Source organism: Plecotus auritus (genome assembly GCF_963455305.1).
Source record: "Plecotus auritus genome assembly, chromosome: 2".
Lineage (NCBI taxonomy): Eukaryota > Metazoa > Chordata > Mammalia > Chiroptera > Vespertilionidae > Plecotus > Plecotus auritus.
In genome coordinates, this window is record NC_137771.1 from 71999959 (window position 1) to 72014556 (window position 14598).

Genomic DNA, 14598 nt, shown 5'->3' on the forward strand with positions numbered 1-14598 from the left:
CATTTACCTGTGCTTAAAATGATCTATTTATTTACTCTTGTCAAATAGATACTTTTTTCCCTTAGAGCTTTGCTCAAGCTGTTCCCTCTGCCTAGAATGTCCTTCTCTCATATATTTGTCCATCAGATTTTTCTTATTCATCTTTCAAGGCTCAACTCAAATTTGAACATCTCTATAAAGGCTTTCCTGACCACAGGGTCAGGACTATGTTCTCTCTCCTATGAACTCCCACAGCTCTTCAAACCTCTATTGCAGTGATTTCCAAAATGTGATCCCTGAATCAGCAGTATCAGTATCAGCTGGGGACTTGTTAGAAAGCCAAATTTTGGGTCCTTCTCCAGACCTACTGAATCAGACGCTCTAGGTATGGTACCCAGCAATCTGTTTTCAAACAAGCCCTCTATAATTCCAACGTACTCTGCAGCCTGAAAACAACTTCTCTAATCCTATATAATAAAGAGGTAATATGCAAATTAACCCTCGCGCCCTCACAAGATGGCTGCCTACGACCAGGCCGGCAGGGGGGTTAGTGAGGGATGACCAAGCAGGCTGCGTGGGGTGACCACGCCGGCAGGGGGGCTAGTGATGGATGACCAAATGACTGAACAAGCAGGCTGCGTGGGGTGACCAGGCCAGCAGGGGGATTAGTGAGGGATGACCAAGCGACTGAACAAGTAGGCTGTGTGGGGTGACCAGGCTGGCAGGGGGCCTAGGGAGGGACAACCAAATGACTGAACAGCAGGCTGCATGGGGCGACCAGGCTGGCAGGGGGGCAGTTGGGGGTGACCAGGTCGGCAGGGGCGGGCAGTTAGGGGCGACCAGACTAGCAGAGGGAGGGCAGTCAGGGGCGATTAGGCTGGCGGGGGGGGCAATGAGGGATGACTAGGCTGGCAGGGGGCAGTTGGGGGGCAACCAGCAGGCAGGCAGGGGGGCAGTTGGGGAGTGACCAGGCAGACTGGCAGGGGGGCAGTTGGGGGGCAACCAGGTAGGTTGGCAGGGGGGTAGTTGGGGGGCGACTGGGCAGGCTGGCAGGGGGCAGTTGGGGGATGACCAGGCAGGCAGGCAGGTGAGCAGTTAGGAGCCAGTGGTCCAAGATTGCAAGAGGGATGTCCGACTGCTGAAGGATCGGGCCTAAACCAGCAGTCAACTTCCCTGAGGGGTCCCTGATTGGAGAGGGTGCAGGCCGGGCTGAGGGACCCCCCCCCCGTGCACGAATTTCGTGCACTGGGCCTCTAGTCCTAATATATAAAAAGTCAGGGGCCGTCACAACCAAAACAACTGGACGGAACGACCAAACAACTGAACGGCAGGCTGTGTGGGGTGGCCAGGCTGGCAGGGGGGGGGGCAGTTGAGGGTGACCAGGCTGGCAGGGGGGGCAGTGAGGGGTGACCAGGCTGGCAGGCGGGGGCAGTTGGGGGTGATCAGGTCGGCAGAGGGGGCAGTTAGGGGTGACCAGGCTGGAGGGGGGGCAGTTAGGGGTGATCAAGCAGGCAGGCAGGTGAGCAGTTAGGAGCCAGTGGTCCCAGATTGTGAGAGGGATTCCGGATTGGAGAGGGTGCAAGCTGAGCTGAGGGGACCTCCCTCCCATGCACGAATTTCGTGCACCAGGCCTCTAGTATATACACTGAGTGGCCAGATTATTATGATCTCTGAATGCATAATAATCTGGCCACTCAGCATATGCATGAATTCGTGCAGGGGTGGGGTCCGGCCATCCTGGCCAGGGGGAGGGAACATGGGTGGTTGGCCGGCCTGCCTGCTGGTCAAACTCCTGGTCGAGGGGACAATTTGCATATTAGCCTTTTATTATATAGGATATACACTGAGTGGCCAGATTATTATGCTTTCAGAGATCATAATAATCTGGCCACTCAGTGTATATAAAAGCCAAGCAACTGGAACAATGGAACGACTGGAATGACTGGTCGCTATGACGTGCACTGCGGCGGCCAACTGGCCCAACTGGGGCCCTGATCAGCACCTCCCAACCTCCCCTGGCCCCTCCCCCCAGCCAGCCCCACCCCCAATTGCCCCCCCATCGGTGGCAGGGCCGGCCGGCCAAGCTCCCGCAGTGCCCCCCCTGCCACCCTGGCCCCGATCGCCCCCATCGGATCAGGCCATCTGGACCGCACCCGTGCACGAATTCGTGCACTGGGCCTCTAGTCATTACATAAAATTGAGATATAATTCATTGGAAAATAATGTGAAATACCTTTTGTTATAGTAAAAGCCAACATAAAGTTTTATGAGTTCACTAACTGAAAAGCTAAAAGGAGACAATAATCTATGTTGACTAATTTATTGCTTGAAGTTAAATAACAGGTTCAGATAGCTACTGGATTCTTTAAAATCTTTAGTAAGACAAAACAACGTTGGTGAATAATTTATAAGATTCACTAACTAGCATTATTTTGCTTTAACAGAATACATTTCTTCTTAAAAAATATAAAACTAAAATTTTAAACTGGTTCTTGTTATAATTCAAAATCCCTAATTAATATCATAATTATTTCTAAGTAAAATTTAATTGTCAGCTTACTGAAACAAAGCCACTGTAAAAGTACTTTTCCTAAAGTTACAATATAATAGGAAAATAAATAAGTCCAGATATTTTGTTGTGAAATTTCAACAAAACTGATCAAATACAAGAGAAATAAACCTGAACAATTATTATCTACTTTTAAAAATAAAAAAGCATGCTTTATAATTATGTGTCTTTGTAATTTGTCTTATTAATATAAGGAGCACTTTCTTGTTTTTGTTTTTAGAAAATACCATCAAATATTCCCAGAAAAGACTTCATTTCATCAGCTTCATCATCAGGATGGTACCTACTGGGGGAAAAAAAAGCAAATGTAAATGTAACTATTATTGTAACACAATTTATTTTAAAATATATAATAAATAATGTAATAAATACAAAATGGATAAACTTGAAGAATGCTGAAAGCTTAATATGTCAAGTGAACTTCAATATGCATAACCTTGTGGGAAGTCTTGTGGTGGAAAATTAAACTTCATACACTGTCAGGTAAGTTTCTTAGATATATCTTTAAGTATATTAGAAAATAATGTCATTTAATCAATATATCTAAGAATCTGACTATTCAAGAGGTGGGGAAACTGCTACAGAGTTACTCATAAAAATGAGCAGCAGTGGGTCATTTATTAGACTTAATGTAGCTTTTTCCCCATTGAACATTTAGAATTATGAAAGAACTGGTTGGCTAAAATATAACTTGAACTTTGGAAATATTAGCTGATCTCATTTGGATTTCTTATTTATTTATTTATTTATTTATTTATTTATTTATTTATTTATTTCAGTTACTACAATATTATTGACTATATTCCCTATGCTGTACTTTACATCCCCATGAGGAAGCTAGCTCATCAGGGATCTAAAATTTCAATGTCTTTAAGTAAATAAAATAACCAAGGAAAAAGAATGCTGAATTTATCTGTAAAAAATTGTTGTTGGTATTTCTTGATGTCTTTAAAGGGCTCTTACCTGAAATCAATTTTGTTTTTACATTCACTGTTTCTAACAAAGAAATCCACTTTCTTGACAGAATTTGAAGAATTTGATCTTTTTTCAGAGTGAGGAAAGCATAGGCTTTCAATCACTGGTGACAGACTTTGTTGTTTTCCTTTTTGTAAATGGACCTATATTTTGAGTTTTAAATAAAACAGCCATCATTGAAAATTTAACTATTCAAACAGAATTTAAAAGAAAAACAATGTAATACTTTTAAAAAAGTATTTGCCCCAAATAAAAATAAAATAAAATAAATGAAATAAAAATAAAAAATGCTTCTTACAATATTTGTATTTTCATCTTGTTGAGGAAATGTTGTCATGGAGGATGCACCAAACTTGGATGTAGCAGAATTTAATAAATAAATATCTGACTTCTCATGTGATGAAACAAAACTAAAAATCAAAGTTAATTATCTGTAAAATATGTCAAGTAAGATAAACCATTCTAATTTAGATCAGTGATTCTTTGGGGAATATGATTGAAATTTACCATATTTGTCACCATAAAGATTGATGCCCTATTTCTTAGACTCATGGAGACTAAGAATACTATTTTAAAGAGCGATAGAAATAATCACTTAACTGTTTTCTTTACAAAATTGGGTCTCATGTTTTATTGTTTTCATCTAGCAGTCTGTAAATATTTTCTAGATCTCCCTTTTAATCTCCTTTCCTTATTCTGGTCTCAGCGTGGACATGCATTTCTAGTTTCTTCCTCTGTATAACTTTATACTAAAATTCACCTTTAATCTTCTGTATTAAATTCATTCATTAAAAAACACTTGTTATTTGCTCCCATATGTCAGATATTGTACTAGGATCTGAGAATAAAGTGGTAAAGAAATCCTCAGGGAGTTACAGTTTAGTAGAGGAACAGACAATAAGTAAATACATATCATTCTACAAATCCCTAGAATGACTTTTTTGTGATCAAACTGTTTATCCTGTGCTTAACAATCTTAGATGATACCTTACTGCCTACTATGGAGGTAAAAAACTAGAGGCCCCTAGGCTACATACAAACTACAGACATTAGAATTATTACTTTTGGAGGAGGGTGCTAGAGATTATCACATTTTTTAAAATTAGTTGTCAAAATTACAAGTCAGGAGATGTCACATAACATTTTAGATGCCAAGCATTTTATTTTTTTAAACTAGAATATTTGACAACACTAGACACTCATTTCCTGCATAGCAACAACTCGTTGGAGATGAGTAGTGGTTTCTCTCTTTAGATGGGACACTCCACAATTGGCTTTGACCCACCAAGTCGTGAAGTCAGGTTGAGTCTGTAACCTACCAGATACAGTAAAGGTGCCTAATATGGCATTTAAGGTTCTTCACAATCAGACCTCATCAATCTCAGCCTTAATAATGTGGCCACACAGACCACACTTTATTGACCCTTGAGCATAGGATGCCTTTTAAAACATTATCCCTTGCACATGCTTCTTCTACTTGCAATGCCTTATTGAACGCCTATTCAGCTTTCAAGTCTTGTGAAAAATGAAGATTCCTGGGCTCCAGTCCCAGAGACCATGATTCAGTAAGTTTAGTGTGGGGCCCAGGAGTGTGCATTTTAAACATCACCCCCTAGGTGATTCTGATGCAAGTGGTCTGACAACAGCACTTTGAAAAACACAGCTCTAAGATTAAGAGGATTTAGTTTGGCTAATACTTTACAGCTTCTCTGACATCTTAAAACTTGATGCCCATCTCCAATTACATGTCAGGAGAATATAAAATTGTAAAATGTTGTACAAACTTGTATTCCAAACCCAAGTTCTAAAACTTGCCTGTTTGACATTTCTCTATGGAATTTGCTCTTTGACTCTTGGAGGCATAGTTCACTTTCCCTGGTAGTTGAACTCAAAGTGTTTCCAAATCCTATATAAAGAGACAACATTTTGAAATAAAATGCCAGGAAACAGCTGAATGGAGCTTTTCACAAGATCTATAAGGGCTCACTTTATGCAACAGATATAACCTGGCTAAGGAAGGAATGCATAATTCTTCTCAATAATAAAATTCCATTTGCATAGCGAAATAAGGGAACAAAGCTAAGAGAGTAAAACCATAAAATAGGTAGAGTAGTTTATTAGTCACTATATTAAAAGGTCTCTAAATCACTATTATTTACTTTCTAGAGGGCTGATGCACAAAATTCGTGCAAGGGGCTTGGCCCTCGCAGCCCCAGTTACATCTGGAAGGTCGTCTGGAAGGACGTCTGGCTGTCCAGTCTAATTAGCATATTATGCCTTTATTATTATAGATTTTTAATTCATGTAAATGATCAAATTAAAGTTCATTAAATATTTTCAATGCTCTACATGTAATTAAGTTAATTAAAATGTTTCTATACACAGGGAAACATATATTGTAATTGATTTTCCCAGTGTCAAAGCTATGCCCTCATAGGATTAGGCTGCCTGGAATGATCAGTAAAATTGCTTCTTAACTTGCAGTACACAGTGACTTTTAATTCTGAGGTAGGGACCAGTAGTTGTCTTGTAATAAAGGAAATTGTGCCTACTGACCCCAGGTTGGAGATTTTTCTGGTCTATGTTGTGAAGGTGGTCAAATCCTATTCCTTTTGAAAGTGGTATTAGCTCTTTAGGTAATTCTTAGAACCCTGAAACAATATTTCAACTTCTATTTGCTTCCTTAAGAAAGCCTTTTTAAAAATAGGACTGGGGTGGATACATTAAGAGTCAATTATAATTCTGAGGGAATGATTTCCCTTCTTGCAGCCATCATGGGAGAGAGCATCTCCATCTCACTGTCATGTCATACACTTACCAAGATTTTCACTTCACTGTTTTAGTGAACAGGAGTAAGTCTGCCAGTAACTCAAGGAACTAAATCCCATTATTTTTGGATTGAATATGATTTAAATACAATATTCAATGCAGGAGAAACAAATCCTTTCCTATTTATTTATACCTGATAAAGTTAATAGTTCTCCTAGAAATAAAAGTTATCTTTTATTTTCTTTGCTAGCAGATGAATACTTTTAGAAAGAAAATATTTTTGTCCCAAATATTAGCAGACCATGTGTGATCTTAGAATGGAGAGCTGAATAGTCTGTTTTATGAGAAAAAATTGAATAAGCAATCTGAATTTGAATAGGGTCTTTAACTAGATAGGGTAACAACAGAATAGAAAAAGCTCATTTGCATACTATCCTCATGGAATGACCTCGATGCCTGTCCTTAGGGGGAGGAAATGTTATCTGTGGAAGGGTCAAATTTTCAGTTCTGCTAAAATTTATAATCTTAACAAACCAAAGCTAATTAAGCAAGCAAATAAAAAAAGACAAAAAAATTAGTCCCAGAAGCTGAACTGAAAAACATTCAAAGAATTTCTCAAGAAATTATTTCATACTAACAATTTTACCTGATGTTTTTGTGTTCTTATCAGCTGAAAAGCTAGTAACTTCTATGAAGTTTTCATCATCAAAATCATCCCAAACTTCATTTTCCAATTCGAAGTTCACATTCAAAACTTCTGAAAATGAAGAGTTGTTTTTATCCACATCTATCAAATTCTGGTTTTTCGATGCATTAAGATTTCTGTTAAACAGCACTGCTTGAGGGGCTTTCTCATTTGAAGTTGTAGAATAGATCCAGCTAGAAACATCTGCCATGTGTATGTATAAAAGAGTATAGGTACTTTTTAAACCATATTATCTACTGATCTATCAAACATATCTTTTAAGTATGAAACAGAGGTCTTGAATAGTAGTTTTCAAAAGCATTGGGTCAAGCATTAGTGAATACTGTGTTTAACCAATTCTATTCACTCAATTACACACACTGATAGTTGAACTAACTTTAATTTTTAATGGATTTTTATAGATTGAATAAATTTTTCATCTTAATTCTTATATGAGAATAACCCCACTCCAAGCTAGGGTTATTATTGGAAAATGGTCTTCCTCCCTCCAGCTCTTCTCCCTACAGGTTAATTTTGAGTATTTTTATGAAATATATTTGTCCAAAATATATCTTAATTTTTCTCCTGCTAAAAAATCTTTAGTGTTATACATTGTTTGAAGGCTGAGCTTAGAGCCAGACTACCTGGGTGAAAATTCCACCTTCCTCATTTACTAGTTGTATGATCTTAGACAAGAAATTTAAACCCTCTAAGCCTAGTTTTCTCCTCTGTGGAATGATAATAATATCTACAAGACAAGATTGTTATGGGGACTAACCGCCTTCTCTTGTGCAGTTTTCCATGCCAGTGTGTTAATAATTGTTTAATGACTGCTTCTCCAAAAAGTATGAATATACTAGTACATACATATATGTTTGTTTTATATATTATATATATTTATTATAAGCAAAGGATATGCAGCACACAATTTACAAATCCTATCTAATAAAAGAGTAATATGCAAATTAACCACCACTCCGCTACACCACAAGCCACACCCACAAGCCACGCCCACAAGCCAATCAGGAGCGAATATGCAAATAAACCCAACCAAGATGGCTACGGCCACAGAGAGCAGGAGGGAGACTTGGGTTTCCCCGGCAATGGAGGAAGCCAAGCTTTCCACCTGCCCTTGCCGGCCTAGGCCTCCACTCAAGGCTACAAAGTTTCAATGATAGAAGATACATAAATCCAACCAGAAATGGCGGCAGCCACAGAGCTGAAAAGAGCAGGAGGCTAGGGTTGCCCCTGGTGATGGAGGAAGCCAAGCTTCTGCAGCCCTGGCCAGCCCAGGCCTCCGCTTAAGGCTACAAAGTTTCAATTATAGAAGATACATAAATCCCAACAGAAATGGCTGCAGCCACTCCGCTCCAGGCTACAAAGTTTCAATTGTAGAAGATAAATAAACCCCAGATACCAGGGCCTCCGCTTGGGTCACCAGGGGGCATGGCCGGCCTGCAAACCACCACAGGCCCCTCGCCCAGGCTGCCCCATGCCCCAAGGGAACCCCCACCCTGATCCTGGACACCCTTCAGGGCAAACCAGCTGGTTCCCACCCGTGCATCAGGCCTCTATCCTATCTAATAAAAGAGTAATATGCAGATTGACCATCACTCCAACACACAAGATGGCTGCCCCATGTGGTCAAAGATCCTGCCCCCATGTGGACACAAGATGGCCACCACAAGATGGCCAGCAAGGGAGGGCAGTTGGGAGGGACCAGGCCAGCAAGGGAGGGCAGTTGGAAGGGACCCAGGCCTGCAGGGGAGGGAAGTTGGGGGGGACCCAGGCCTGCAGGGGCGGGAAGTTGGGGGGGACCCAGGCCTGCAGGGGAGGGCATTTAGGGGTGACCAGGCCTGCAGGGGAGGGCAGTTAGGAGAAAACAGGCTGGCAGGGGAGCAGTTAGGCATCAATCTGGCTGGCAGGGGAGTGGTTAGGGGGTGATCAGGCTGGCAGGCAGAAGTGGTTGGGGCAATCAGGAAGGCAGGCAGGCGAGCAGTTGGGAGCCAGCAGTCCCGGATTGGAGAGGGTGCAGGCTGGGCTGAGGGACACCCCCTCCCCCATGCACGAATTTTGTGCACAGTGCCTCTAGTAATAAAATATACAGCATGCTTTATTATAAGTTCCATATATCTAATTGATTCTCACTGAATGTTTTTATTAAATTTTGCCAAACTCTTACATCTGTGGTTGCAACTGACAAGTGAATGTGGTTCTCACATGAATGCTGTTTGATATTTTTGTTGATGTTAACAAGTAGGATAAAAGTTAAATAACAAAGACATATGTTGGGACTTTACCCATTCATCCACTGACTCAAGCAACTTCTTTGCTGAATTGGATTATATTTTTCAAATGCTAGATGAATACTCCCTCAGTTTTTTTGTGCTATTCACAATGCAATGGCTACAGACACAATACACTTCTAAATTTAATTTGTACTATTAACATTTTCTTCATCACTTTCTTAAGTCTAAACAACAAACAAAACAATAAAACAAGCCTTGATTTGTAGTGTTTGCTGATTTCCATGGTATAAATACTTCCACTATGGTTGATTTTAAGGTATCAACATAACATAATTGAATGCAAAGTTGAAAAAAAAGGTTAATAGCACCCTATTGTATAATATTTTCACTATATAGATACAAATATAGATGCAAAGAATCTCAAGAACACAAATAATAAAATGTAGTAGAATAAATAGGATGTGATTAGTTTTGAGTATTTATAGCCTTTGTTTTTTAATTGAAAGTTTATATATAATTAAACTTTTAAAAATATATTTTATTTATTTTTTACAGAGAGGAAGGGAGAGGGATAGAGAGTTAGAAACATCGATGAAGAGAAACATCCATCAGCTGCCTCCTGCACACGCCGCACTGGGGATGTACCCGCAACCAAGGTACATGCCCTTGACCAGAATCGAACCTGGAAACCTTCAGTCCGAAAGCCGATGCTCTATCCACTGAGCCAAACCGGCTAGGGCTATAATTAAACTTTTAATAATAATCTCTCACTAGCCAGTACAAGCTTGCTCCAATCACTGCTAAGTTTCCTTCATTTTAAAGATTCTCTATCTTCTTCACCTTTCCAAATTCTATTTTGTCCTTCAACTGCACCTACAACTACAGTTCACATTTTTCTACTTTGTCCTTAAACTTCACCTACAACTATAGTTCACATTATTTTGCACATTGGTATACATTCACAATATAATATGTGCTAAAAATAGAAGTAGGTACAAAGTGCATAGGGAATAGAACCTAAATCTGCAACGGCAGTCAGAGTAAACACCTTTCAGATAGTAACATAGTAAGATGGTAACATTGGAATTTGAACTTGATAGCATTTTGTGACTATGGATCAGGGTAAGAAAGAAAGTCAAGATATTCCATGAAGGGAGAACAGCATGTGAAAAGCATAGCAGTATGAGAGACAAAAGAATGCTTGGAGAACTGTATGTTTTCAGATTTTATGGAACACAAAGTAGAAGGAGAAGGCAGGGCCCACTGAGATTGCACAGACAGTTAAGTGTGAGATTGTGTTGAAGCTTGTTTGACATGTTAAGAAATTCACTGTATTTTTCTTAAAGGCAATGAATATTAAAAATATTTTAGCAAGAGGCTTACGTGATCAGGTATGCCTGTTAGATCACTTGGAATAGTTATGAATTAGAGGATGAGATTGGAAGCAAAGAAAAAAAGTTAAGAAAGCCACTGCAATAAGTGAGAAACAATGAATATTTAAGCTAAAGTATCAGAAGAAACAGAGAGGAAAAATAGATATAGAGATGTTTAGGTGGTAATATACATAGGACTTGGTGATTAATTACAAGTGAGGTGAGATATTTAGGCTGACTCTTTTCTGCCTTTTAGCAGCTTGGAAAATAAGAGAGTTCTTTCATTCAGCTAAGGAAAAATAAAAAGGAGCAGAGTGAGGTATACAGAAAACAAAAAGAAAGAGTTCAGACACTGACATGTTAACTTTTAGGTGGATATGTCTAGAAAGGTGATGCATAGATGGGTCAGGGGCTAGACAGAAAGATCTAGATGGGAGTATAGATTTAGAAATCATCCAAATATAGTTAGTAATTGAAGACATGGGCTTAGGTGACATTGCCTAAGAAAGGTTTATAAAGTGAGAACAAACAAACAAACAAAAAGAATCCTTTTGCAACTTCAACAGAAAGAAAAGCCCAAGAAATTGAAGAAGGAGCAGGAGACCCAATTTTGAGAGGTTTAACCGAAACCAAAGAAGAGATTTCCAAAAGGAAGGACAAGACAAAGTATCAAATACTACAAAGCTCAAAGAAAATGAAAGTTGAAAGGAGTTCACTGAATTCAGCACGTAGGAGGTCACTAAATGGTCTGAGAAAAAGCAGTTTCAAAGGAGTGATGGAGAACTCAAATTTTAGTGAATGAAGAGTGATAAGGAGGTAAGGAAGTGAGCACAGTAAGTATAAATTGCTCTTTCAAGAATTTTTGTTTCAATGGGAAAGAAAGAGATAAAGAGTATAAAGACTAGTGATTCTGTTTTTTCTCTGCCTAGCATGCTTTTCTTTCTTTTAGTAGGAGTATCTTTCTTGTCCTTTGAGGAAACTGCCTCCAACATTCCATGTGATGCTGGTGAGGATGTCATTCATTGCACCCTGGCTTCTGCAGGACCACGGGGGTGGAACACATGACCCAGTCTCCAGGGTACAGGGAATGCTTAAAGCAGGAGTGGGGAACGTCCAGCCCAAGGACCATTTAAGGCCCAAGAAATGATTTGGTTTGGCCCTGCCAAGGGATTAGGGGTGAGTTAATTAAACATTTGACCAAATATAGTAGGCTAATTTTTTTAAAATTAATTTTTTTATTGTTTAAAGTATTACAAATAGTAGTACATATGTCTCCTTTTTTTTTTTCCCATTGAACTCCCCCCGGCCTCCCCTACCCCCCAGTACATGCCTTTACCTGCCCCCCCCCCCCCCCGCCCCCAGTGTCTTATATCCATTGGTTATGCTTGTATGCATGCATACAAGTCCTTCGGTTGATCTCTTACAGCCCCCACCCAACCTCCCCTGCCTTCCCGCTGTAGTCTGACAGTCTGTTCAATGCTTCTTTGCCTCTGTATCTATTTTTCCCCCATTTCTTTCCTTTAAAAAATCTTGCCTCTGCAGACTAGAAATAAATATTTTAAAGTTGATAATTTTGTATGGCTTGGGAATGATGTTTTAAATATCCCAATGGCCCTTGGGGGAAAAAAAAGTTCCCCACTTCTGGCTTACAGAATGAACACAACACTCAAATGAGGCCAGTTGGGATGAACTCTGGTCTGCCAAAGCTAATAGGGAACACTGCATTTTTTTTCTACTGAAGCTGTTAAACTGGGAAAATGTGAGTTGGGGGCATATTACCATGTGAGAAATCCCATTTAAAAAATAAAGCCAATTAGTAACCAGGATATCTAAATAAATGAGTGAAAACCAGAGGCATGATGGGATCATTTGAATGCCTGGATCTAGCAATATTAAAGCCAGATACCTGTCCGGACTTAGCTTACATGAGATAATTGGTTTCCTTTTTTTGAATAGAATTTCTAGAAGTCACTTGCAATCAAAAAGGCCCTAACTAGTTGGATGGGACATGGAGCTGAAGAGGAAAGAGACTTGAGCATATTTATATGCTAAAGAGAAAGAGATAATAGGGAAGAGAGCTTGTAAAAATGTGGGGAAAAGGAGAAGGATAAATGGTCTCTAAGTCCCAAGTAAGATAGGATTGAAAAGATTAAGATTGCCCGTGGAGAGATAAACCTTGAATAGAAGAAAAGATCATTCTTTTCTTTTAAGACAAATAGAAAGTTAATGATGGGTACAGAGACAAAGAAATACAGAGTTGTGGGGTGGAAAGTTGAAAGAGTTCATATATTATTGGCTCAATTTTTAATTCTTCACTGATAACTAAAGGTCAATTTCAATTTATAGAAATGGCATTGGACTGGGAATCAAAAGATATGGATTCTATTTCTGGTTCTGCCATTAATTAGATGTGATTTTGGACAAGTCATTTAAACTCTCAAAGTCTTGGCTTCTTTCATGGTAAAATGAAGAATTAAAATTTTATGATTCAACATGCTTTCTCATAAAATTTCTGGCATTTTTCTTTTTCCCTTTTTGAAATTGAAATACGGATAGTAAAACTTGCTATGTTTTTCTAAAAACATTCTTAAGAGCAGTATTTGAATAGATTTATAGTATATTTTGTCACCAAAGGCTAATGTGTGAAAAGTATAATTTACACAATTACTAGTAATAATAGTACCAAATACTATAAGAGTTTTACATTCATTATCTCATTTAATGCTAAAATATAACCAGATGAAGGTATCAAGAAAAATGGGTAAGTATACTATGAAAGGTTACACAACTACTAAATGGCAGAGCTAGAATATATTATATAGATCTTTCTTTCAAAAGAGGGGGTAGTCGCTGCAGGGGAGGGGCAGATAGATGGCGGATGTGGTTATGGGCAGAGACAAGTGCCAGGAGCAGTGCCTCCTGTCGCTGCCCCTGTCCTGCATCTGGGTCATCATGAAGAGCTCGCCCCGCCCGAGGTGTCCAGAATCAAGCAGGAAGCACTCTTGCTCACGGCTAAGGCTATGGAACTCTTTGTTCAATATCTAGCCACCTATTCCTACAGACATGGCAGTGGAAAAGAAAAGAAAGCACTTACAATGTTTTATCAAATACTGCAGAGGAATCAGAAACTTTCCAGTTTCTTGCAGACATATTACCAAAGAAGATACCAGCTAGTATATATCTAAAAATACTTAAGTAGAAGAGAGAAGAGGAGGAGGGGAATAACAACAATGATGAAAGTGATGATGAAGCAGAATCCTAAACCCAGAACGAAAAGCTTTTCAAATCCACCTAGTGAGGAGGATCCTGGATTAGCCCAGCCTTCAGTCTCCTCACCTTTCAGAGGTTTTGAAGATACTATGCTCCTTCCTGGGATGCAGGGCCTGATGCACCTACACCATAAATGTCCAAAAGGAAAGTTGTCAGGCCCACAATGTAGTTGGAGGGCACAAAGAGAGAGCTGTCTGTACAGCCAAAGACAATTCTGCTTAACTTTCATTTAGGGATAGAATTCGAAGAGCTTCTAAATACCAGTTATGTAAAAACAACTACATTCAGTTTTAGCTCAATGTAGTTTATGTTACATTTTGTTACATTGTATGTAGTATGTTACATTTACATTTTTGTATTTCAAAAAAATTTGAATATTTGTCTAAATACAGCATTTTGAACTGTAAAGAAAGTTTTTTTATTTAAAGTTGTATGTATTTTTGCAGTAAATGCTCTATAGATCTAATTTTAGAACCCTCTATTATTCTAATGCTTTCCTTATTACCTGTGACGCCTTAAATTGTGAAACTTAAAAATAAGCATTTCTAGTGTTTTTATTCCCAGAGAAAAATTTCAAGTCAAATCATAAATCTAAAAAGAAATATTACCTCTGAATAAGCATATTCTTCTTAAACATTTTAGAACCTTTTGTATATTGAAGATATCTCATTTACTGTTTCTTTCTTTACACCCATGGTAACTTTACTATCCACAAGAGAAAACCATAAG

General features: G+C 39.0%; 1 protein-coding gene and 1 pseudogene across 2 annotated transcripts in view; one reads left to right on the forward strand and one right to left on the reverse strand.

Annotated features, from left to right (window-relative positions):
• Window positions 1-2764: 2764 nt before the first annotated feature.
• The window catches only part of HFM1 (helicase for meiosis 1), a gene marked incomplete at both ends in the record, with an annotated part of 94301 nt that continues 82467 nt past the window's right edge, over window positions 2765-14598 (reverse strand). The window contains 5 exons of the mRNA XM_080655944.1: window positions 2765-2834; window positions 3512-3666; window positions 3822-3933; window positions 5339-5429; window positions 6939-7049. Of these exons, the coding sequence (XP_080512070.1) occupies window positions 2765-2834; window positions 3512-3666; window positions 3822-3933; window positions 5339-5429; window positions 6939-7049 (539 nt within the window). The remainder of the gene's footprint in view (window positions 2835-3511; window positions 3667-3821; window positions 3934-5338; window positions 5430-6938; window positions 7050-14598) is intronic.
• LOC308242075 (chromatin accessibility complex protein 1-like) lies at window positions 13471-13861 on the forward strand (annotated as a pseudogene). Its single transcript has one exon. The product of its transcript is annotated as a chromatin accessibility complex protein 1-like (transcript).